Raw genomic sequence first — 27602 nt, 5'->3', positions numbered from 1 at the left:
TTGATTGTTTTTGGCGAAAAAAGTTTTAATATGAATCGTAATAAAATTTTAATAAAAATACAACAAGAAAAAAAAATATACATTTGTAAAAAGAAAAAAAAAACTCAAAATAATACAGAATCGGTGGCAATATTTTGTTCTTCCATATACAGAATTTTAACAATGAGTTTTTTTTTTTAAACAAGAGAAAAGTTCTTGTTCGGCGTCGCCAAGTTCATGCTTTCTGTCCACTATGTACAGAATTCTGTCCGAGGATTGGTCACTAATTGTCCACTCGGCACGAATCGTAAGAGAAGTAGTGACAAAAGAAAATGTAAACGTATATACAACTGAAGTCCAACGAAGGGTTGGTACTAAAATGTCACTACTTCACACAAGCTGCTTGTTCACCAAGGATGGGACCGCTTTTATTTTTTCCCGACTTTTCTTCCTCCTCTGGTGACCAGCATTTTTCGTCGTGCTTGAAGTTGACCAACTCGGTTTCATTCTTGGAGTTCTCATGCTTTTATTTGTTCATAAGGCTCCGTTCAAATGTGGCAACTCGCATGGAAAATTTGGGGTTCCAATGCTGTAATTAAATTAAACAGAAAATACTTAATAAAATTTCATAATGAATTCCAAGTGACGTCAGTAATTATCTATCTCTTTCATGGGAACAGGTGGGGGCTGTCCGATATATTAAGGAATCTTTAACTTAAACATTTTCTCGACTGCACCTGTTGATACAGTAGACCCGACACTCGAGAGCTTTTACTTTAGATGGCGCCAGCAAGTCTGAGACACAACTGGGCGAGAATTTTAACTTTATCTTCCCACAAATTTCTCATTTTAACCTCATTGAATATGATCAGGTTTTTAGTACATATTTAAACATATCATTAGACAAGGGAAAAAAATACTCACCGATTGTTAGTTCACATCCGCAAAGGGAGACACGGGTTCTCTTTACTTTGAATCGCAGGATTCATCTTGATCCATTGAGACTGCCATCTAAATAACGAGAAAATATTATTTTTATTTATTTACATAAAGAAATGAAGTCCAAATTATCATCAATTATGTTAAACACTGGAAGATGGATGTCAAATCAATATCATTAACATTATTATATACTAAGACTGTTCTTACCTGAGTAAAGGCCTGAATAGTGTTTGGCTCGGGTTTTTCTGAGAGTGGGGCCCGGTTAACATTGGGTAGAGGCTCGGTTAGCACGGCAGGGTTGAAGTCAAGGGCTGTCTCCAAGTCCAAAATATAATCAATCACATGTTGCAACAACTGGGTCTTGGATAGCCTCTTGTCTTGTGGCACAGACGGTACTAATTCCTTCAGTTTAGAGAAGCACGCCTGCATTTCTGCGGCACAGTCATCAACTTTCTTCATCACTTTCATAGAATCCTTCTTCATGCCGAGTTCCACTGGTCTTACACAAGGTTGAGTAATGGCTTTCATGTTTTCTCTGCGAGTTGTTGGTAATATCGATTGACTTGTTCTACGTACTAGCTCTTTCCTTGCTTAGCTTGCAAATGTAACAACGAGGAATACTTCGTGTATAAATATTCACTTGTAATAACCGTGAGTAGATATTAGCTCCGCCTACTCCAATTTGCCATAGGCTGAACTATTTTCTCAAAGGGGTCATTGTACCGTTATCAACCAATCATTCAACAGCAAGGCCACGCCTACTGAAATCTGTGTAGTGTAAAATATTAGATTATTTTCATTGATTTATTGTTATTTCTTTAATTTTTCCCTATAATCATCGATATAACTTTAAAAGTATAAAATCGGAAAGTTTTATACCATTTTTACTTCAATGATACTAGTTTCAACAGGTAAAAATCAAGCCAGTTTTCAATATAAATATTTTCGCCATCGAGGCGCCGACAGTGTGACGTCACTCATTCTTCTTTCATACTGTATGCTATGGTCTAGGCGCCATCCAGGCGGTCGCTAACGTTTTTGACGTGCCAATCACACACAACTTCAAAGCTGCCGCCCTGAAGTAACTGATAAATTGCATTAAAATTCGTCACCTTCGGCCCCCTGATACTTCACACTCGCACACCTGCGTATTTGCATATAATCATGTACTACAGAGTATTTAGATACGATATAGCTGGCGCCAGAGCTCTGAAAAAGATTAACAAAAATAAATACAGCGTCTAGGAGGGGTATTTAAGTTTATCGTAAATTACTTGTAAAAACAGGTATACTTTAATACAAGGAAAGTTTCTTCCCATGGATCATGACAACGAGAGATTCAACCGAACAGGTGTGCTTGTCCATTATCTAGACAAAGAGAAGACTTTTTGCCTGATGAATTAACCGGTCTTGATTCAATATGTTCTCTGTAAAAGGAGTGCAAGAAATTGAGATGAAACACATTTTTTGTTTTGTATGAAAAAGGTACTTTATTTCAAAATTGTTAATTTGTGTTAAATGAGAATCCTGTATATCCAATTTCAAAAATACCACAGAGGCGGTCCTTCCTCAATGTGAGAAATTAACTTTCCTTAATTCACCTGAGAACGAAACTTACACATCCTTAATCAAATTTCAGCAAAACATACGCAATATTTAATGCACTCCATTGCCACGACTGGAAATTAAAAAGTCACATGTTTCAAACATTGGTGAAAAAAGAAATGAAAAACGTAGAATCCTCTTAGGCGGTTCTGTTTTTGTTTCAACCAGGTATGTACATTTTTTTGGTAATAATTCCATTTGAGTCGCGTGCCAGGAGTGTGCCGATTGAAATCGACGCGTGCCATTTGTATAAAATTTCAGCAGGGGGTGGGGCTTAGGTACAATAAGGCATTATCAAAAGGAGATCTGACGACATTTCAATGAACAGGAATGTGTTCCGGTCTCGTGTAAGAAAGGTGCACAGCCAATCAGGGATGTGAATTCTATCACGTGACTTACTATCAAGAGGGTCAACGAGTTCATCGTAGTAAAATTTTGTGTAGAAATCTGCTACTGAAAACTTTCTTTAAATTTCCTTCTTTCTATATTTAATAAATCATAAGATACAGAAATCATTTTAAAGTTTAATTTGATATAATTTTTTTTAATTCTTGGTTTTGTGCTGAAATGTGCCACTTCAAAAAATTCAAAGGATGTTAAAAAAAATAAAATCAATTTTCCTTCGAGTGCTCTAGGGATGAATAAAGTAAAAAAAAAATGACAGAATTATTGATCGAGTTTTAGAGAATTCAAAGAATCGGCCAGTAAAAGCAAATTGAAGCGAAATAAACACAAAATATAAATAAACAAAGATCAACAACAAAACTAATTAAACAATTCTTTCAATTAACGTAACAGTAAAGCACACATACACATATACATTAAAAAGAAAACAAAGACTAACAAATCAACAAACAAAAACAATGTTAATCTTCACAGCTAGAAAAAATAGAAGGTCTCAGAACCAGACGCGGTACCGACATAATCTTTGAATTCAATCTATTTCCCGGCTTGGATAATCCCGGTCCAGTATTTGGTCCGAAGCTTTTAGCACCATCTTACAATAAGCGTTATTTGTTTTGACATCATCTTGTTGTATTGCCGTCCACGGTCGCTCCAGGTGGATTCTCACGGTTATATTCGTTGTCCAGTAGGTATTGACACGTAGCCATTGTGGTCGCACCTGGGTACCTCGAGCACTTGACCGTTCTTTAAGCCCTTTATGTTAAGGGTCCAATACGATTATGTCACTGCTATTCTGCACAGGTGCCCTAGGAGAAGGACAATAGACCGATAATTCCCTCCTAAACGTTACCTCACCAGCAGTCTTTGAAATTCGGAGACAAGCATAAGTAATTAGTTATAGGCGAATTTCTTTTGTTGGTTTTATGATGGGAATAAATGCAGACAATATATTAAAAATTATGCATTTGTACATTTTTAAAACAGAGAATTCTTTTTTTTATGTTAATTATTTCTCTGTATGAAAGGTTCATTATAATTGAGCAAAATTTTTGACATGGCATATTTTCACCTGCACTGAATATGATTTGATTGCCTAATTGACTCATAATAACTGACTGTACGAGAGTAATTAGCGAGGTATTTGCATAATAATTATGCAATTCACATGCCATGGAGGATTTCGTGCCATGGCCCCCACATTAGTGACGCTAATTGTGGATTTCATTCCTTAATGAAAAGCTTTCAAATCAGTTCTACAATAAAGCCAATTAACATACAAGACAATTAATATCATATGAAATCAAATTATTTAACCATTTCATCAATTTTTTTTTCTATATGAGATATACTCAACATATTTTTTTCACTCAAAAGGTTGTAAAATAGGTTTGAAAGAAATATATGGACATTTCTTATATTTCCCCAAGAAAAATATATACTTTTCAAACTATACTTTTTCGGAAAAAAAATCTCAGGGTAATAGTAGGATCTGATATGGGTGAGATAGGCAAGGTCCAGTAATTTTGCCCAGCCGAGTCGGGGGGATGCGCCAGGCGGTCTGCATATTTAACTCTAGGAATTTTAAACAAAGTCGAGTACTATAATGTCGTACTGTATCATGTAACGCACAGTGTGATACAAAAGATTGCTTCCTTTGAAAGTCATTTAGCTAGGTCTAGTGAAGTTTAAAAAAAATGATTAATTGAACATATTCCCGAATGACAACTACGAGACATATACATGTAGGCTAGGCCTCTATAAACAATTGGTATTTGTGTTATATGTTGTTTTCTTTCTTTTCTTTCTTTCTCTTTTCTCTCTCTTTTTGTTCAATTTTCTATGACCCGTTTATTTTTTTAATCAAATAAACGTGAAAAAATACTTTAAAAGATTAATAATGAAAAGCAAAGAAAAAAGAAACCAATGGCACAGAATTCGAGAACTTAATTAATTGCAAATCTTTTACTGGCGAAAATTTTGCAAAAAGATAATATATATAAAAGATATTTCATTTAGACACCCCGAATATTTCGATAGACAAATATAATTGTTGTATATAATAAGTATTCGATTTTTGTGTTGTAAAATTTGAAAAAGACAAGAATTAATTCTTCTGCATTTTTATTATTAAGCTAAAAGTGCATGTCTGTTTCATGTCAAGTTATAACCTTATAAACCATTCAATCCATCGTAAGAAAATGGGGGTACTTACTTATGTAACTTTATTACCAATTCCATGTCAAAGTGACTGTAATCAAGTTGGGATTTATTTGGCAGCATCAATTAATTCCCGTCATAAAACGGCCATAGGATGGACAATATTTACAAACAGTCACTGTCTATATCAATAGTTTCTACATGACAACATTGGCCTGTCAAGTTAATTATAGTCATGCACACCTGGTATATACTATCGTACCAGTCCCTCCGGATGCAGAGAGATGGGTTCATTCTTTGTTGCTGTTTTTACATGTTGACCTAAATATTTCTGGCTTGAAATTGACTACAATTGAGTACAATATCTAAATATGATTTTCATAAAAAAAGCTTTGTTTTTTCAAATAAAAACATTTCTTTTACCCCATTTCGAGATTAATTTTATTTTAAATTTATGTCACTAAAAGCTTTCAGACTTAGTATGTTCGACATGAAGAGAGATTTTACCACCCCCCCACCCCCCCCACCTTCCGCCTCCATCGTTAACTAATACAGCGGAATCACAATTATAATATAAACTCACATAAATATAAGTACTGTAAGTAATATTTCCTATTGTATCGATCACTTCAGGGTTCTTTGAATGAAATATATATGGACCGTGTCTTTACCTTTCCACAATTGAATTATTACCAAGCCACTGGCATTCAATGGTGATTGATTGTTCAAAAGCATATGCTGTACTCTTATATAAAGATATTTTTAGTTGATTCTAAATTCAGATTTAAATTTGCTTATTTTGAAATCCTTTCGGTTGTAAAACAGCTCTTGTACAAAAAAAAAAAAATGATCTTAAATAATTTTATTTATTTATTTTTCTTTAAATTAACAAGTGTGTAGAACCTTTCTTACGAAATTACGGCTATTATCAAGATGAGATTTATTGGCAGCTAGCATCAATTAATTCCCGTCATAAAACGACCATAGGATGGACAATATTTACAAACAACCACTGTCTATATCAATAGTTTCTACATGACAACATTGGCCTGTCAAGTTATTTATAGTCATACACACCTGGTATATACAATCCTATCGTACCCAGTCCCTCCGGATGCTGAGTCCATCTGTTGTTCTTTTTACATGTTGACCTAAATATTTTTGGATTAAAATGGAGTACAATATCTATAAATATGATTTTCATAAAATAAGCCTTATTTTTCCAAATAAAAACGTTTCTTGTTACCCTTTTCGTAATTAATTTTATAATTTTAAATTTATGTCACAAAAGTTCTCAGACTTCCTCTGCTCAGATTTCCTCTGCATACAGAGTGCTTGTAACACCCCCCCCCCCTTCACCCCACCCCACCCCGGCCTCCATCGTTATCGAATACTGCGGGAATACATTTTTTATATAAATTCACAAATATATAAGTACAGTTAGTAATATTTTCTATTGTATTCATCACTTTGATTGAACCGTGTCTTTACCTTTCCACAATTGAATTATTACCAAGCCACTGGCATTCAGTGATTGATTGTTCAAATTTAGCATATGTTGTACTCTTAAAGATATTTTTAGCTGATTTTTAAAATTCAGATTCAAACTTAATTTCAAGTCCCCTTTATTTTGAAATCTTTGCGGTCGTAAACAGCTTTTGCACAAAAATAAACATTTTATCTTAATTTTTATTTATTTTTCTTTAAATTAGCCGTGACAAGTGTGTATAACCTTTCTTAGGAAATTTTGCATTTAAGGACAGACGAGACGTTCCTTAATAATAGATAAATTTTCATAAGAGTTTGTCATTGAAGTGTTGCTACTTAAACATGTTTACTCACAAAAAATTGAGGTACCTTACCAGGCATTTCTGCAAGATACCAGGGGTAGTTTTTCTTATCTAATCCATTGGGGAAGAAAAATAATTTTCCAATTTCAAATTTTTAAGAGTTTAGACTATTTAAAAACGTTTAGAAACTGGTTTAGACATCAGAATGTTATTAAAATTTTCAATATTTTTCATATATTACGAAGATATACAAAACCAATTTTGAGGAACGTCTCGTCTGACCTTAAAAATCGATCATATGAAATTCTACTATAATAGTTTAAAGGTTAAACTTTAAAACAAAGTTTCCATTAATTTAATCATTCATAAAAATTTTTTTGTTATATTTAATCTAAAAAATATCAAATATATAATTTTATTTGTTCCTTTTCATTTTGTTTGATCTTCACCTTTCAATTTCTCTTTCGCAGTTGGGAAAAATTATCTTTTAACACGGGTACTTGTTATCAGGCCCCCCACCCCACCCCATCAATTCTTTCTTAAAGTGTATGGTGGAGTATTTTTTGTGTGTTTTTGATACGAATATTTTAGTATTTTCCTGATTTTTTCTTAATTCTTATGGAACACTAATCCGCCTTGATAAAAATGAAATGAATATAATTTGTGAGAAAAAGTTCAACAAGCCTGAGAGATGAATACTGAGTATTGAAGGGAGGGGGTGTGTGTGCTGTCCATGAGTAGCTGCATCAAAATCATCCAAACAAGCATGACTGATTAATCATCTTTAAAGGAGAAAAGAGTCCAGACAAAGTGAAATATTCATTTTTTAATTCATTCGTATAATTTATAAACATATTCGCTAAAATATTCAGCATTGAAAATTAGAGAATTTGTAATAATGTCTTTCTGGCATACTTTCTATTTATCAATAAAAATATGCATTATGACTACTAGTCATGATGCATATTTTTATCGATAAATAGAAAGAATGTCAGAAAGACACTAAGTAAATGGAAAAGTAAGAAGTTACTGATTCAATCAGCTGCCAACAATTAAAAAAAATCCAAAACATAACAAATTGTAAACGTATCATATCGTAGATTTTGAATTTTTTGAAAGACTCATATCATTTCACGCCTTTTTAAATCAAATATTAAACAAAAATACCATTGATTGTCACTTACTTCTATGGGGAGATGTATAAAAAATCTTGTAATCAATAAATATATTTTCAATCGGTACTTAAAGTAGTTTTTTTTTAAATGTAATTAATTAATTCAACCTAACACTAAAACTCCAGCAAATATTATATGCATGCAAATGCAATCTTGTTTGTACTCGTATATCAACCTTTTTTCCCCTAAAAACATCGACAGTTGTAGCCATTTATGGTGATAATCTGGAAAGTTGAGAGTATTTGTGTTCGAACCATTTGTATATACTTTTTATAAAATGTGTTCAAGGACCAAGTTTGAATCTATAAATGGAGGTTAATTATGATGTAAAGATCTAGTAATAATAATAATTAAAAAAATACGTGGCATATCATACCGGGGACCTATATACTTATTTGTATAAAGGTCCCTGATAATACATGATAGATTTAATTATAATGTGAATTGTAAACTTTGTACATTTACCCCCATCTTGAATTAAAAAATATATGACATATATGCATGGTTTATGGCAATATATTCACACCAAAAAGCTTCTAATTTACAAAATCTTGAACCAACGACAATTTAACCTCAGGATGAGTTTATCCAATTTATCGTTAGCTTTCAGGTATCTACAGGTCTGGCATTCTTTTTGCTAACTTTTGAATGCTAATGAGACGAATTTCTTCTTGGACAACTTCTCAAATGTCATCTATTGGGATAGTATAATTCTTTACTAGTCGTGAAAACAGCAATTACGGATTTAAAAGTAAATGTCATAAAATAGAAAAAAAGTTTCTCGTCACAAATTTAATTTTACAGATAACAGCTGATATCCAGGTGTCTCTTCATTTTCTCGAGTCGGTGACACGGATGTTTATTTCGTTTTGACGACTTAACATTAAAGAAATAAAAAAAAAATTACAAGCTCATAATTTAAGCCAGCCCCTTTTGTACAAGTAATGTAAATTTCGCTTGATCATCGTGTATTCAAATTTGTTGTTGATTTCAAACAAAACTTTTACAATAGTTACTGTTAAAATTTCCCTTCTGTTTCATATTAAAATATGATTAAAACACACTAAGTACATTAAAAAAATAAAAGTTCAAAATAATCTTTTCCCCTTCAAATTACACAACACTTTATTAAAACGCGGTAGTACCTATACCCATTTTAATTAATTCACCAATTTCAATAATGCAAACCTCAAAGTGGGATTTTTTAAACAAATATTAATCATGTTTCATCGATTACTGTCGGCTTGATATAATTCTATCCCAACCGTTCTCTCACTAAGTGTATACATATAAAATCTTTTCGCACAGGTGTGATTTTGAACTCCCCTAGTCGACATAGATAGCGTAGTTCGTTTGCAGATGTACTGGCGCTGCGCTAGACAACCTCAGGTGCGCTCCAGCCAAGCTGGCGACAGGCGAATTATACAGCCAAACATTCACACCAGTTATAAATAGTTTAAAGTCGAAACCAAAATAAGACATGTCTGTACCGATTGAATGAAGGAGAGAAAAAAAATAGCCCGATATAACTGGTATTTGAAAAAAAAATTTGGCTTAGACAATTTTTTTTTCTCCACCAATTTCTAAATTTTTTTTTTTAAATTCAAATTTTAAAGTTGATATTATTTTATATATACAATCAATATGATAAAATAACAATTTATGCAGAGAGAGAGAGAGAGAGAGAGAGAGAGAGAGAGAGAGAGAGAGAGAGAGAGAGAATTATAGATTCTAATTCATTAACTTAAGAAAAAAATCTATTATATAAGAACAATCCAGTTGTTATAAATTTCGAGTTCTATTCAAAATAACAGGGGTATACGTTTTTTAGGAAGTTGAAATTGATATTCACCAATCAATGTCCATTCAAAGGAAGGTTAATACAACTAAAAGCCCTGTAAATACTAATAAAAAGATAGATATTTTATTTTAATCATAAATTTCCAAGTTCAAGTTTATTTATCTGTTATGTATTTAAACTTAGTATTCTAATTGCACTGTGTTAATGATAATAATAATTTTTATTTTAAGAGAATACGTTATTGTTTATTTACCTCATTAAAGAAAACAGTAATTAAAAACGGCGCCTCACATTCTCATGAAAATTCATTTATTTTAGTTTATGTGCAATAAAACAAACATGTTTTCTGTTAAACATTCATTCATCATTAAAAAAAACAAACTGAATAATTATCAAAAATTTTTCTAAATAACAAAACCAGATGTATGCTTAAAATTACATTTAAGAAGAAAAGAGAGAAGGTTAAAAAGAAAAAAAAAATACCGAAAAAAAATTTAGCAGGTGATAAAAAACATTACGCTTATTAATCAGTTATTTAAATGTTGTTCATTTGAATCTTTGTGTGTATAGTATACATTGAGGCGATAACCCGGTGTTTACACATATTTCTCTATGTAAAAGCCCGACGCCAGGCTGTCTAGCGGGCACCTGTGCCTGTAAAGCAATGTATATAACCACGTGCTAGGACAGACAGGAATTCCTGAGCTCGCTAGACGCTTCAAGGCCTAAGATCATCTATCGTATGGATCCTCTATATATATAACCCCGAGTGTAATACTACGTCTTGAGACTAAAACTTTATTTATTTTAATCATTTATGGATAATTGCACCTTTTTTAAACAAAAATTATTTTTAAATAAAAAATCTGAAATTGTGTGTTACGCTCTTTTCTTAATAAAATGGGTTCGAGGGGAAAATACCAAAACGCACGGTAATCAAAATATCAAAGTAGATAAAAATCTTCACAAAACAGCAAAATTTTCCTTTCTTCTTATTTTTTTCTTTTATCAAAACCTGTTATTTCAAAGTAAAAAATATTATGAAACAATAATCATAAATTATTGAAAAGACTATTAAACCATGGTTAAACCATAAACATATTAATGTAAGTAAATGAATATATCATTCTTTATTCCATCAGTTAAATAAAGCTCGAATGATTTACAATCCTAAGTCTAATTAATTTTAATAATGAGAAAATTAATAAGCTCATAAATGGAACGTCATCCTTTCCCTCCCTCTCCCCTCTGGAGGGGGTGGGGGTTTGTAAAACATGTTCGCTCTCTCTCTCTCTCTCTCTCTCTCTCTGTGCTGAAAAATATCGATTTTTCATATGTGTGCACTTATATTTATTCAAACTTGATAGTTTATTTTTTTTTTATTTTAGAATCCTTTATTTTTTTTTTCATTCGGAGGAGTAAATACCTTCAGGAGATGATAGATATAAAATTATATTTCTCAAGCAAGATAGTGTGTTCCTGAAGTAGAAAATAATATTCATTTGTACCTAATGTACAATAGAAATAATATAGGGGAAAATAAATTAAGGTTTCTTTCTTTTTTGATCCACTTTTGTACCTTCAGGAGATGATAAAAATAAAATTATATATTTTCAAGCAAATTAGTGTGTTCTTATAGTAGAAATTATAATTCATTTGTATAGAATTTACAATAAGAGACAATATCATTGGGGGGGGGGGGTTTCAATGATTTCTTCTTTTTTCAATTCCATTCATTTCTCTATAACCTCATCCAATTTAAGGTGGACAGTAACTACGGATATAATAGCATTTCATACGAATCAAATATTTATGGTAAACTAATTGTTTGGTATGTACATGCATGCTTCGCATTAGTATTTAAAATGTCGAATTAATTAGCATTAAGTGTTGGTCAACTTTTCAAAAGGAAAACCATTTGTCGCTGACATTACTTAAAACCACTTTATTTCTTTTGGAATGAAATTAAACTTTTCTTCATGATATAAACTAAATCCACGTTGCGTTGAAAAGAATATATTTTAATAAATGATAAAAATGACATGAAACATATTTTAAAGTCATATAAAAGAATGTATATCAAATAAAAACATATTTTTTTTTACACGAAAATTAACAAATCGATCACGAGAAATAGTCATTTTCTACCTCTTTTAGAATGCCAAGGGCTTGAGAAAATAGTTTTAAATGTGTATTTAGGTTTGACAACATATTTCTAATACATTTGCATTATCGCGATAATGAATGTTTGCAAATGCAAAACAGCACAATTCATTCTAAATGCTCATATCTTAAATTAAGAACAACCATTCTTTTCATAATGAAATACACATCTGTTGAAGAAAAGAGGGGCGAAAAAAAAACCTCTTGGTACTTGGCATGCTATTTTGATATTTTTTTCTTTAAATTGCAAATGCCACAGCAATGAGTGTTGGATTAGAGAAAAAGGAAATGAAAATATTCATTTACAAGAGAAAAAGCCCGGATATGTGTACAGGACACTTTGGAGTGTTTTGGCTGACTTAAGTACGATCTCCGGCGCCAGAGTGTCGGCTCTAGCGACAAGACTCTTACCTTCAGGTGAGAAACCCACGAGAAGCATTAATACGAACAATAGATAAAGCGATTGTGTGGAGACACCTGCGTTTAGGGGATTCAAAGGTACACCTAGTGGCCGGCAATACCCAAAGCTCGATTAGCCGGTTAATGTTTAAAAAACTGACGAATATCCCTACTTATGTTTAATCATAACTTTTAAATCTGGACACTTGTGTATTTGAAGAGCGAATATGTTTTCCTTAATGCTTTAATAGGTAAAATGTTTTGATATAAGAATTATTAAATAAGTCTGTATATTATTTATCTTACGATGGCTGAACTTTCGGAGCAATTTTTTCCTTTCCCTTTTTGGGGGGCAAAGGTGAAGTTGGAGGGGGTGGGTAGGGGTAAGGGTTAATTAATTTTCAGTTGTAGACAAAATAGGGAGTTTTCTACGAAATAGAATTTGTTCATTTTGTACATCTATACAAATAATGAATTTTTACTCATACACAAATAAAAAGTCAATATTTCTTAAACATCTTTTTTATATTTAATAAATACGAGAGAGAGAGAGTAACCAAACCGAAAAGGAAAGAGGGATAACTCTAAATGAAAAAAAACAACAACAAAAAACGAGCGGACGAGATGAATGAGCAAAGAAAGATAACTCCAATTATATATACTCCATGTAGTCCATTCATGTTTGGGATTGGAGTGGGGGCTTCAATGAAATTAGTTAAATTGAATATTTTCAAAATTTTTTTTGGAAAATAAAACAATGATTAATGTATAACTATTTTGATCAATTCCATTTTAGATCCTTTTCATCAAATTGTTTTAAAACTTCTTAACAGCAAACAGTGATTTCAATCATGGCGAAATTCCCTCCCTTGTCCTGTTTGTTTACCTGTGCTACAGGTAAATTATGTTTACCAATCGATTTTTCTAGATTTCGCGATAGAAAATAAAAATGGCGTGCACAGCCGATGAGGAGGCCCATCTTAAACAGACGGCGGAGCAGGGTTTCAGAAGTTCTACGTCCCCGATCCAAAAGCTTCGGTATGCCTGCCTGATGCGTGGGGCGAACGGAATCAAAGGTTTAGGCAGGTACATGTACTCGCATGCTTTATTTTTATTTCTGTCTTCTGCGAGCATAAGCATGATGAGAGATCTTGACAATAATGTAAAAGTCAAATGCGCATTATAGACATTTGACGAGCATCTTGAATAGTCCACTGACTGTCAGGAATATTGAAAAAAAATACATCGAGAGTCACTTGTACATGAGAGAGAGAGAGAGAGAACGAACGAACGAAGGCATAGGTCATGACATCTCTCCGACATAACTGTATAAATTTTATGAGTAGCACATAGCTGATATTAAATTTCCCAGTCAGACTCGATATATGTCACTGTACAAGCTCATGGGTGCGTTCACAGTTCTACCATTAGTACCAACTTTCAATATACCATTGGTACAATAATTTGACAATGGTACCAACTGTACCAATAAACCCTGAGAGAGAGAGAGGGAGTCCAGAGAGAGAGAGAAGTTATTGGCACATGCCAGAATCGCAAGAAAATCATAGCAGACTCATATCCGACAAACAAACCACATTAGGATCACACTTCTTTAGTTGTCATATCTATGAGTTTTATATAATCCATTTAATGGATCATGTCTAAATCATACTTCAAAATCATGAATATAAGTGTTTGATATGATTTTAATGTGATTTTGGCATGATTTGTTAAAAAGGATTAGAAGAAAAATCGTTTATATCATTGTAAATCCGGGATCCCAGTCTTTCTAGCTTGTTGCCATGTCGATAACTAGCTGTGACGTCATTTACCAACACTAACCACACTCTAGACTGTCTGCAGAAAAATATACCATTGGCAAAAAACATTGGTACCAGTGGCATGCCAATGGTAATTAATTTTACCAACGGCAACTTTTGTCTACCAACGGCAGAACTGTGAACGCACCCATATTTATCAAATATTCCCCAGTAAGTACAACGAAGCTCAATATTCCATAGAAATATATAACTGTAGCAATTACCAACATTTGCAACGACTTATTTATGTGTTTTATTCATATACACCCACAGAAAATTATGAAATATGCATTTTATAAAAAAAAATGTAGCTACAAAACTCTAGCTCTCCGAAGAGAGAGAGAGAGAGAGAGAGAGAGATTGTTATAATTACCCCGGTATATTTATCGCATACAAAAGTTCTGGTTATTGATACTCGGTTCTGGTTTAATTTTATTATTTGTCCTAGCCTTTTCTTGTATATCCACGATCTGTTCTATCTTGTTTTACAGAAGTTTCCGAATAATGGATGACGACGGAAGTAAGACGTTGGATTTCCGTGAATTTCGAGACGGTCTTCGTGATTACGGACTCCGAGAACTGGACGACCAAACAATAGCAGACGTTTTTAAGGAACTGGACAAAGACGGAAGTGGGAAACTGAGCTATGACGAGTTCTTAGTGGCTATCAGGGTAACTATTTGCAATTTATTTCTGATGCCATACTCGTTTTTCGATATGTATAGCTATATGACCTTCTCTCTTTAGCTAGAACTTCAGCAAATGTAAACAAGTAAGATGGCATGAACTGCTTAATAATGAGTTTGTACCTTTTAATCATTTGATAATGTGATGAAAAAAAAAATTGCAGTTTTTCAGTCAATACGAAAATATATCCATATTCGAAGTACAATACCCTGGTATACTCACCTCGTCTTTCGGGCTCGGTGAATATCATACTCTTCAGGTGGTTAAATTATCGTATTGATCTCAAAAACAGCAATAACTAGGGCTAATTGTAACGGGAACCGTTACAGATGTTCCCCAAACGCTCCCCAACTCCCTTTTGGTGCCTTATTCCCTGTAAGCTTCATTAAATTAGACGAACTCTATGCCTTTTAGACTATAACAATGTTTTCCCAGAAGTATATTCAGTATATTAATTTATGCATTGCACGCATGCGCATTTGAATGCATGTGCGTAATGACCATTTCATCTTGTCTATACTATTTATATACTAGAAATTACAGCGTTTTATCCAAAAGTATTAAAAAATACGTTTTAATCTAGTGTATTTGTAATTTTACTCATTTCACGTGCACGCACGTGCATGCATGTGCATGTCGACTGTATCTTCTTGTAGGAGTCTGTTATGTTTGTCTATGTTCTAAATCCCATCCTGTTTGGTTGAAAAACGAGGAAGTTATAGCCATTTTAAGTTTAAGCCAGTCAGATTGCAGCGCACGTGTATGCGCATGTTTTCACGACAACTGTTATATATCATATTGTAGGACATCCTAATGCATGATTATGTTTAAAATTTTAAAACATTTCATCAAAAATTAAAAAAAGATATTGCGATTTTTGTTTCAGCGAATCAGAGCAAAGCACACATGCATGCACGTGCATGCATGTGCATGACGACCATACCTCCTTGTTGGAGTTCATCATGTTTGTCTATGTTCTAAATCCCATACTGTTTCGTTGAAAAACAAGGGAGTTATAGCCATTTAAAGTTTAAGCCAATCAGATTGCAGCGCACGTGCATGCGCGTGTTTACATGACAATTGTTATATATCATATTGTAGTAAATCCTAAAGTATGCCTATATTTTAAATTTCATAGCATTTCGTCAAAAAACAGAAAAGATATTGAGATTTTTGTTGCAGCCAATCAAAGCGAAGCGCACGTGCATGCGCGTGAGTTCGTGCTAATTTGACAGTGTCACATTATCTACACTATGTATATATCCTTATTAAATAAGTTTTAAAATATTTCATCAAAAAATGTTTAAGTTATGGCTATATAAAGTATATCCGTCATTTCATATTTCACGCGCCCGCACGTGCATGCGTATGCGCGCAAAATAACCTTCGTGTTGCACACCTACACTACACACCTATTAACCCTAAAAAGGTTTTAGCTCAGTTGGGTGAACAGTTTTTAAACATGACAAAAAAAGTTTATATTAATGTTAAAAAAAAGAATAATAATAATAATAATAATAATAATAAGAAACCGAGTAAAAACAATATGTTCCCAAACTCCGTTTGGGGAACATAAATATGTAATATACCCTTTTCTCAAAGTTTCAAGATTAAAGTAAGACAAGAAATATTTAGAATATGTCTATTCTTATTTAGGGACCAATGAACAAAACTCGTGAGGAATATGTGAAACAGGCATTCAAAAAGATGGATGCTACCGGTGACGGTCAGATAACAATCGAAGACATCCGAAGGTTATAATCCAGTCAACATAAAGTTCATGAGTGGCGAATGGACAGAGGATCAGTGTTTCCGACATTTCCTGGATTCCTTTGACAGCCCCGGAAATCCAGACGGTGTGGTAAGCCCCCCCCCCCCCCCCAATAAAAGAGAAACAAATAAACAAGGAAAAAAGAGGAAAAATTATCAAAGCATATCCATTAAAATGGTTTGATGGAGGTTTGTGTTAAATCTTTTTCTTACTAATTAATATTTCCAGGTGACCTGGGACGAATTTCTAAACTACTACGCCGGCGTCAGCGCCTCTATTGATGAAGACGGGTACTTCGCCACAATGATGAAACGTGCCTGGCGACTGTAATATTTAACATTTCCTGATACTAGTAACACGTGGTTCCGTCCGTATACAGACTGGTGGACAGCTTCAAGAGTAGACAGGGATATATGTTTATGATTTATGTATGTGATATATATACAGACTATGCAGATCTGAGGACGCCATTATTATAATCAAAACTTGTTGATCTTTACCTGTTTTTAATATGAAGTTTATATTAATGTTATATTCAAATAAATATACGTGGTTAACCTTTTGAAAGCCTGAATGTCACATTTGTGGATGAAATATTCGTACCATGGAGACTGGAACCAGAATTTCTTTTTTAATTCAGTGTATATTGTTAAAATGCGTGGCATTTTAAAAGAATGTAGTGGTTAAATGGTGTTCTTTGAATATAGTAGCTGCGGAGCTTTAGCTCTCCGAAAAAATCTGTCAATATTTTTTTTTTCGGAGAGCTACAGTTCTGCAACTACTATTTTCCTAACAAACTACAGTGGATTAAACTAGCACCTTATTTGGATTAAAATTGGAAACAAGAAGAAAAGATGTTTTCAGATTCCTTTGCATGGATATTTAAAAGTTGGCACTGAAATTAGCAAGAACTCATCATGGAAAAGCACTCTCTCTACATTGACTATATCCAAGTTTGAAATTTCAGTTATAGTCGACATTGTGGCAAAACTGGCGATCTCTTTTGCCTTTGTCAACCCTTTTTTTTCTTAACTGAAGCCTTGCCTTTTTTTTGCAAACTGTAGCTCTCTGAAAAAAAATATATTTTTCTATCAATATATTTTTTGCTTCCGACGCCAATGTATACAGTTCTGCAGCTAAGCCTTACCATAAGTATTTGAGCATGGTTGAATAAATAAAAGTGTACAATACTTCAAACAGTTTGTTTTTCAAAGTTTTACCTTTCTTATCAAACACGGAGATAATGAGCAATATTCAAGCACAAAAGTTAAAAGAAACAATACAGATCAACATTGTTCAGAGGCAAACATTTACCTCTATAACATCAGGGGTGGCCGTGGGATCAGGTGCCATGAGGAAGTAAGCATTCCCTGTCGACCATTGTGCTTCTTGTCATGATCGGGCAAAGAAAAATCCGTAGACAATTCCACGTGTAAATAATGACAACAATCGGTATGGAAAAACAATGACCTCATGATCGATTGTATTTCTGACAAGGTTATTATTATCGATCACAGAACTTGCAAAGTGGCGACTTTTAAACGAGGCCGTTGATATTCTTGTTTCATCAACTTGTTTGTCAGTATCTTGCCTAGTATAAAAAATGGTCATACGTAGATTAGTAGAGCAGACTCTTGAGCATCGACTCAACTGATAGACGTAAACAGGAAATTGGCAATAGAATAGTTGTGGATATAGTCACGTTTATCATAAAATTTTCTTGTTAGTTTACCATTCACGTCTTTCTCTAGTAAAATATCAAAATATAAAACAGATGTGTCAAATTTCATGATATCTTTTATTTCAAGTTCACTGTAATATATGAGTCGACATAAGATTTGAAGTAACTGTTGTTCATTGATAATGTCGTCAATATGTATTATATAAATATTGCATGTAGTTGAAAATAAAATTTTGAAAACCATTGTCAACCGAGGCGCAGCCGAGGTTGACAATGGTTTTCACAAAATTTTCAATGTTTCACTCAACTACATGCAATATTTATTATATTATACTGAATGTTTTATACAAAAACATGTTACAGTGAACCGTGCACGCATAAATTCCGCGCAGTCGCTATTTTTTGTAATACCACCCGTCGTCAAGCAATGTTGACTGTTGCTACGCAGGAGGGCGTGGCTTCATTATTCAGCGGGTAGTAGTGTTTTTTATCAAATGTTTCTCGACGAATCAGATTCAAGTAATTTACATGAAAGTATAATATACATAAATAATATTGCTGAAGGCCCCAGCAAGTGTTGTGTTCTTCTCATATTTCTGTTTTTGAATAAAGTCTGCTTCATATGAATACAAATATAGACCTGCTAATAACGGAGCACAATTGGTACCCTTGGTAATTCCGATTACAGATTGTTGAGTTGTGGGACCTGATCTCTAAAAACTTCATAGATATTGTATCAATCAGACATTCAAGTACTTTTAAATATCAACTTCAGAGTACTCATGTGTACAATAAGCATTTTTAAATTAAAAAAAAACAACAACAACAAAAACCCCACATTAATTCTGCAAATGTCCTATGGCAAGCAATGTAAATTTACGAGTTCCATTTTAATGAAAAAGTAGCTGTCAAAAAGAAAGGACTGTTACTTTATCGTGGAGAATGGTTGTATGTAAAGTGTTGAAAAGTAGTATGTGTTTGTGTTCCTAATTTTGGCAAAATCTTTATTATTTTATTCTTATTCATTAAGAATCCTTATTACAAGATGAACCAACCCCTACTTACTGTTATAACTAGGACTTCCATTTTTTGTCTTGTCCGTGTAGGACAAGGCAGGTTTACCCCCCCCCCCTTTTTTTTTAGCACAACTGAGCCGAAGGCTCAAGTGAATTTTTCTGATTTGTCCGTTGTCTGTCGTTGTCAACTTTTCACATTTTCATCTTCTTCTCAAGAACCATTGGGCCAATTTCAACCAAACTTGCCACAAAATATCCTTAGGTGAAGAGATTCAAGTCTGTACAAATAAAGGGCCACGCCTTCTTCCATGGGGATTATTATGAATTAGTGAAAAAATAATGGCATCTTGTAAAAAATCTTCTCAAGAACCACTGGGCCATGAAAGGTGAAAATCATGTGGAAGCATCCACAGGTAGTGTAGATTCAAGTTTGTTCAAGTCATGACACCCGGGGGCCGGGGATAGACGGGGCCACAATGGCTAATTAAAAGTTTTTCTTTGGAATATATAGAAAAAATCTTTAAAAATCTTCTTCTCCAGAACCATTGGGACAGGAAACATGAAACTCATGTGGAAGCATCCTTGCGTAGTGTAGATTCAAGTTTGTTCAATTCATGACCCCCAGGGGTAGGGCGGGGCCACAATGGCTGATCAAAGTTTTACAAAGGAATATATTGGAAAAATCTTTTTAAAAATATTCTCCAGAACCATTGGGACAGGAAAGATGAAACTCATGTGGAAGCATCCTATGGTAGTGTAAATTCAAGTTTACACAAATCATGACCCCCTGGGGTAGGGTGGGGCCACAATGGCTGATCAAAGTTTTATATAGGAATATACAGGAAAAATCTTTTTCTAAATCTTCTTATCAAGATCAGCAAAGCCATGATTGGTGATACATTTGTAAATGAAAACACCCTTAGTTAGACTTAAATTCATATTTCTTCATATCATGACCTCTGAGGGTAGTTTAGGGCCATAAATTTGCAATCATGGCTGTACATAGAAATCTAATGGGCAAAAATATTTAAAAATCTTCTTTAAGATAAGCAAAGTCATTGCATGATTGGTGATATTTATGTCCCTGGAAGCTCCTCTAGACAGTGTAGTTTTTATTTTCATTTCTTGGGGTTAAAATGGTAGACAATTTCAATGTCCTCGCCCAATGACGATCAATTTACACTAAAATATCTTTAATTTTTTTAGAGAACACCAAATCTATGATTATTATTTTTTTTATATGGAACTAATGGAAGCATCCTCAAGTGGTTTAGATTCAGGTTTGTTATCAAATTAAACCCCCTTTAAAGAGTGTGGCCACAGAAAAAAATTTTGCATAAGAATATATAGGAAAAAATCTTTTCCTAAACAGAAAAGTTTTGTTTTAGTCAAATTGACATCTGCAAGTAGTAAAGATTTAAATTTATTCAAATAATGTCCCAGGGCTGGGGTAGGAGGTTAGCAAGGGGTCACAATGGAGATCAAGTAATATGTTGGAAAAATCTTCTTTTGAAATATGGCAAAGTTATACATGTATGCTTTATTGATATAGTGACATTCTCAAGTAATAGAAAATTTAACACCCCCCCCCTCCCCCAAAAAGTAAACTTCAATACTGAGCTGATTTGTGTTTTTTAACTAGCCCAAGTTGCTCAGGTGAGCGATATGGCCCATAGACCTTTTTCTTGGGGGGGTCTATGAATAATGGAATTATTTATCATCCCTGTTAAAGATCGAATGTGGATGATAGATAAGGCATAGGCACAGATACTTTGTTTTAAAATGTCAATTTCTAAATTTTCCATTTTTTTCACATACATTTTAAAGCACATTTTGTTTCACAAGACACAGAGCACAAGCTTGTGTTATTTCCTAAAATGAATTTCCTCTTTTACCCCCTTTTACCATCCTTTTTGGTATCTTTTTTTCTGAATCCACATGAAAAGCCAATCTTGCATGCTCTGAATGTTTTTAAACTTTACAAGGAAAAAGAAACAAACATTGTAAAGAAAATTTGTGTGTTTATTTGGTTTAAGCACTTGAATAAAAGATGAAATAAATACATAGCATATAAGGGCCAACAAATCTAAGTCATCTAATGTCCAAGTACCCTTGATCATATTATGAAATATTTATAATGGCAGTTGCTTATTTTTCAGGATATTTTGTCCTCGTTTGTATAGTTTATGGAGTTATACAGAATATTAACGGCCTTTTCTTCAAATATAACAGCTGGGAAACATACACTTCTCTTCACACGCGATAGTTAAATATCACAAACCGACAAACGTACATGCACTAATTATGAAATTTTGTCACATCCCCTTCACTCTCCTTTTGATGTTTCATCAAAGTTTTCCACTAATTCTGAAAAATAATGTAAAAGATTGTCAATGTTTAAACCAACACATTCTTTTTATCATCATTTTAATTTTGGGGGAAAAAATACGGTCAAATTTTTGTGTGTTAAAAGGTATTTTTTAAGAAAACTCTCACAAAGTTAAAAGAGACAATATATTCTCAGAGAAATTGACACATAAAAAATAAAGACACATATGTTAATTAGCTGATACAGGACATCGAACCAAAGTCTCATTTTGAGAATTTTGAGTAAGAACAGGAAGCAAGGTCTACCTGGGACTCCATCGTCATCTTCATCAATGTCATCTGTGGACTGTTTGTTGTCACCGGATGCTGAAAGAAGAAAAATGTCATCAATAAAACTCAGAAGTAAAATAAAATAATATATAAAATTTTTGAAACCATTCTTATTCTGTTCTCCTGTCAGTACATGAGTATTTATTAGAAGATGAATTTACCAGCGACAGTTGAGGCCAATTTCTTTAGGCTGCTGAAGCTCTCGGCACCTAGTTGGTTTAAGATTCCTGGTAACATTTCTGCAATCTCTGCAAGAAATAAAAGAGCAAAAGTCCATAAACATGCCAGATTACTCATCATGCAGAAAACCTTTATTCTTTTTAATTTAGGAGCATAACATTGTGACAGTTCTTTTGATCAAACATATAAAAATATAAACCCCCAAAAGTTTGTAGTTGCTAAGTGAGCCCTCATCCCCCACCAAGACCATATTTTCTGAGACAACAAACAATAACAGCAAGCATCTTTGTTAATCATATTAATAGTTACACAACAATGATGAAGTTGGAGTGAGAATATAAGGTCTGTACTTACGTTTGTTCTCAGCCTGTCCGGTAATGGCAAAAGTATTTGCTGCCAATGAGGCCTGTACTTTTGGATTGTTAAAGTGGATCACAGTACCATCTTCTTTAATCATATTAACCTACATCATATATAAAACAATTTTTTTTTTCTATAAAATGAGACCTAATTAAACAGTATAAACATTAGTCTATCTAAATTTAATTCACTGATTCTCAGGCCAATTTTCTCCAAAACAGATGCAGGAGAGAGGCATTTTATTTATCATTTTGTTGGCAATATAAAAAGTAGATGAGTGAGGTATTTTTTTAATTTTTGAATTTCCTTTAAAATAAAGATAATTCTTTTAATCACAGATATACTTTCCATGTCTGATCAAAAGGTTTGCTTTATCCATTGCTTATCAGAATGTGAACATCATAGGCAATGTCTTCGAATGTATTTTCAAACGAAGTAGCCAAAATCTCTTTGAAAATGGCTACCGGAAGTGATATTTGAATTCTAAACTATAAAGAAATAAAAATGGAACTTTTTTTTCCGGATTGGTCTCCGCAATAGAAATTTTTTATTTTATTAAAAATACAATAAAATTGGCAATGCGGCTACCTCAAAACAGATGCGCGCGGGCCTGAGAACCAGAATTTCAATTTAATATAGGATTAAACGTTCTTTTTGAAAAATTTATCGATGTGTAAACTCTTGACATTTTACTCACAAACTAAATAAAAGTGCGAAGCACTTTTATGTTAAGTTTGTGAGTAAAATGTCAAGAGTTTACACATCGATAAATTTTTCAAAAAGAACGTTTAATTCTTATAATTCCAATATCGAATTTTTAATTATATTTAAATTATTTCTCTTTGAGGCCTCCATACAATCCGTTATTTCTGGACGGCGTAGGAATACATTTTACCTTAAAGGAACGTAATCGAGATGAATTTCGATAGAGTTCAACTTAAATTGTCAAAACAATCGATAAATAAACTTATAACAACTAATGGAATGTTGTTTAAGTCAACTAATATCGTAATTACGAGTTTACTTCAGAATAGTTCGTCTTTGACCATGGCCATGTTGACATAAACAACAACTCTCATAGCGAAACTTGCAGACCGACGACGCCTTCAATTTGCACTTGTTTATTCAAATATTGAGGAACAATATAGAAAGTTAATATGAATTTGATTCTAATAGGGCAAGAGTTTGAGGTACGTTTCTTTTCCCTGTCAAAGCGATACAGACTGAGCTTATTTTCTACGTATGAACGTTGAGACAGCGATTTTTAAAATTCACACTCGTGATCGGACAGTGACATAAACATTTTCACGGCGTCCATCAGTTAGGCAGTCTAGTATGTTGCCAGTTTTGTTTAAGCCCTAATTAAATTTAAAGTTTCTTGTATTCATTATTTAGCCAGAACAGACCCAGAAATAACTGCTTTCATTGTTTATACGATAACCTAGTAGTGTCATCAAGAAAGTAGTTCTGATGGAAAGAATTTATCGATGTGTAAAAATTTTCTGGAACGTGTTCTCGTCCAATCAAAACACAGGAATCAATAGATAAAATGAAGATTGGAATTATTTAGCCTTAATAACAATATAAGAAAGTCTTTAAAGGTGAATAATTCTTAGATTCCTAAGCTTCAACATTCAGTATTCTCTTTTAGAAGTATTTAAAATTTTACCTCTTCAATGCCAGGAATGTTGTTCACTGACAGTTTTTTGAGAGAACTCTGTAGTTTTTTGTCGTCTGTTGTGGCAGTTCTGTGTACGACCTTCTTCTTCCTCCTTGCAGTTCCCTGTATTGAAATACGACTTTAGGTAAGAAACTGAAGAAAACAGCATTTTATTACAAACATAAACTATCAGCATTGTTTCAGAGAAGTCTACATAATCTGCAGAACTGAAAAGAATGAGAAAGCCTGTCTGGCTCCAACAAGGCTGTCACTGTCCTTTTTGGTACAGCATCCCTTTTAGATTAGGATTTTTTTATACTCACAATTGTACAGTTTGTGAATTGAGAATTTCTAGATAAGTAAATTTGGGATTTTAAGGGGTTTCCCCAATTGGAAAAGGTCCGTTTATCGGACCCACATCAGAGAAACTGACTGCTAACTGTGACTATATTAAAGTATACTAACCTTTCCGCCTATACGAACTTGTTCTTGCAACTGCTTTAGTTTTTCTGGATTCATCTGCAAAAGAAAACTTAATTTTAAACAATTAACTCAAGACTTTTATATATACATGTAGTCTTTTTTTCAGAACTGACAGACATATATATACCTGAGATTTTTTTTCTCTACAGTGAGTACTGTTTCAAGTTTTTAGAGATCTTTTGTCCCTACATACTTTTGTTTTCTTCAGATTTTTCAAATTTTAAAAAATTATCAAGGATAACAAAGGAATTCATAAGTTTTTAATTTATGTAAAAAACTACCAAATAATTCATATTAACTGCCCCTGCCCTTATAAGCCCCCCTCCCCAGACCTTTTTCAATTGTCGGGAAATAAGGGCCAAATGTGCATTGATTAAAATCCTCTAAAATGGTATCGAAAGTCTGACAAAATTTGAGGAAAGTGAAAATGAAACTTTGTTATTGGGCTTTATATGGTAAACAAAAATAACATAACGTAATATTGCATTTATTTTAAAAAATAACTAAGGAGAAATCTGAAAGCAGGTGATTGTGGTAAGCTTTATTACTCCGTTGAAGGACATAACCCTCAGGGAATATGATTTTTAATGGGCAAAGAAATCTTCATGTCTCCCTCACTATCATGCAATAAATGTACGCCAGCCCACCGAGGTCTCCGGTAAATTTTGTCTGAGTCCAATAGTCTCTAGAACCACGCCAGACACCATGTCCAGTAGATAATTCAGAATAATCAGTAGTAAAATACAATTAAAGAAATAAGATAATGCATTATTTTTCAAAACTTCGTGAAATCGAATCTGTAAGAGTTTTACACCATTTAAGTATTGCAATACTTAGTAGTATGGCAAGTACCTGGCAGTTATCGAACATACTACCGCTCTTTTGCAGGGGAGTTGAGAAAACTCTAAATCTCGCGCGATCGAGCACAACTGAATGACTGCATGGAACAACCATTATACAGTTGTTACAATGTATTGCCACGGGTTGAACTCCAGATAATAGATTGTCAAATAAGGAAAGTTTAGAGTATTTTAATTTTATTAGCTTTCAAAAGTAAAGATATTCAATAAAAATTAATGAGCTTAGTGAAAAACATCTTCAAAAATGTTTCATCTGAGGACTAGCTGATCCTCTAGTATCTAACAAAATTTATAACTGTGATTCAGCGAATGTTTAGCTAGAAATTTCAACAGGATTTATTTCTAATATGTCTTTTTAAACTCCACAATGATCCATTTTGCATTGTATTCACTAGCACATTGTCCCCATCCAACAGACATTTTTTTCCTCCACTGTGAAAGAGTTCCGCCAATCACAAATCAATTTTAATTTTACATTTTGTTGTTTTTACATTTGGTCTGGCAAATTTTTAGTGTGTCCTGTAATTTTTTTGATTTTTAGACACTCTGTAGGACACTATGTTCCGACAGATTTTTTACCTCTTTCGCCAACTCTGGATCACAACTAGTGCTGTGCGATATTACCGGTTAACCGGTGTATCCCGATTTCGTTCTTCACAATACGTATCGCGGTATTTTTTTGTGAATATCGGTTCGGGTTCGATATGCTATAAATTGTTACAAAAAGAGTTATTTGCCCTTTTCAAGGTAAAATATGGCGGCAAGCGACGTGAAGTGTGATCAAGAGACATGTCTCTTTCAAAACCGAAACGACAACAACTGTTATATTAAACCCCTTCATGTTAAAGCTGAATCTGAGTGTTACAACTTACCCGGTAATTGAATTCAACAAGTTGTGCTACAAAAAATATTATTTTGCCACTTTCGCCGACATAACGCGATCAGGCAATTGGAATATCAACTCTACATGTAATTTGAGTTTGTGTTTTCATTTAACCTTGATTATTAAATATTTATATCGTGATATATTGCAATACAAAATATAATATTGCAATATATTGCGATACAATTTTTCAGTCGCGATACCCAGCACTAATCACAACTATGCTTCACATGTAAACTAAATGCCAAAGTTGTAACTCTCTGTTATTCATGTCTCTACAGAATTTTAAGATTTCAAAACAGAGAACAAATATATGTATATCAACAAGAGAATATTAAACTAAAACCGAAATGTTGAAATCCCAATCAATCTTGTAAATCACTGATTGGTTGAAAAAAACTTCAAGTGTATCTATAAAATTTATAATGAACATCATTTGTAATTTAACAAAAATCAAGATGCAAAAATTCTATGCAAACACTCCATTGAACATTGAGAAATGGTAATTAGTCACATAGCTAAACCAATCTCTAAATCGCTTTTAACATTTCATACAAAACATAACTAGTGATGTATGTGTTTGAGTGTAATCTAATAACTTTGCTATAAAAGGCGCAAAAAGGTAAGTGAAATTAAAGGTCAAGGTAAATGACTATGACTAAATCTAAATGTTAAAGCATGTTATTACAAAGCACTGCACTAAGGACTGAAGGGGCTAAAAATGAGAAAGCGGGGATTGATTTGATTTTCCTCAACACGGTTACTTCTTGAACACTGTATTTCTGATGACAAATACCCTAAATAAAATGTTATAAAGGGCACAATTCACCCGTTTGCTTATCACTAGGGATATCATGTTCAACAAGAGGATGCATGTTATTGTTATTCAATTTCACAACGCACACAAAGATTATCTGATCAGATTTACATTTCTCAAACATAGAATACAAATCAGAATTGTTGATTTTACTAAATGAACCGTCATAATGTCTCAAAGTTTTTGATTTTTTACCTTGAATCTTGTGTATAACTGTAAGACCCACGAGGTCTCTAATATGGCCGCCTGAAAAAGGAAGATGACGTAGTAAAATTTCGCGTATAATCTCAAAGAAGATTTCCTCCCCAAA

At 33.2% G+C, this 27602-nt stretch overlaps 2 protein-coding genes and 1 pseudogene across 2 annotated transcripts; 1 reads left to right on the top strand and 2 right to left on the bottom strand.

The window, feature by feature from the left end:
* Positions 1–4: 4 nt before the first annotated feature.
* LOC134245507 (DNA-binding protein inhibitor ID-2-A-like) lies at positions 5–2746 on the bottom strand. Its single transcript, XM_062727793.1, has 3 exons — positions 1129–2746; positions 904–990; positions 5–568 (listed from the first exon to the last, which is right to left on the bottom strand). Exons 1-2 carry the CDS (start codon positions 1447–1449, stop codon positions 946–948), a joined length of 366 nt encoding a protein of 121 aa, XP_062583777.1. The 5' UTR covers positions 1450–2746; the 3' UTR covers positions 5–568; positions 904–945.
* LOC134245506 (calcyphosin-like protein) lies at positions 2591–17247 on the top strand (annotated as a pseudogene).
* Positions 17248–21392: 4145 nt separating this feature from the next.
* Positions 21393–27585, bottom strand: LOC134245500 (transcription factor BTF3 homolog 4-like). Its single transcript, XM_062727785.1, has 7 exons — positions 27488–27585; positions 24715–24768; positions 24259–24372; positions 22584–22692; positions 22211–22297; positions 22026–22085; positions 21393–21758 (listed from the first exon to the last, which is right to left on the bottom strand). Exons 2-7 carry the CDS (start codon positions 24766–24768, stop codon positions 21718–21720), a joined length of 465 nt encoding a protein of 154 aa, XP_062583769.1. The 5' UTR covers positions 27488–27585; the 3' UTR covers positions 21393–21717.
* Between the last annotated feature and the right edge of the window lie 17 nt (positions 27586–27602).

The sequence above is a fragment of the Saccostrea cucullata genome, unplaced genomic scaffold, assembly GCF_032062105.1.
Source record: "Saccostrea cucullata isolate Sc308-1 unplaced genomic scaffold, CSIRO_AGI_Scuc_v1 ctg923, whole genome shotgun sequence".
NCBI classification, from domain to species: Eukaryota; Metazoa; Mollusca; class Bivalvia; order Ostreida; family Ostreidae; genus Saccostrea; species Saccostrea cuccullata.
This window is presented reverse-complemented; position numbering and strand designations above follow the sequence as displayed.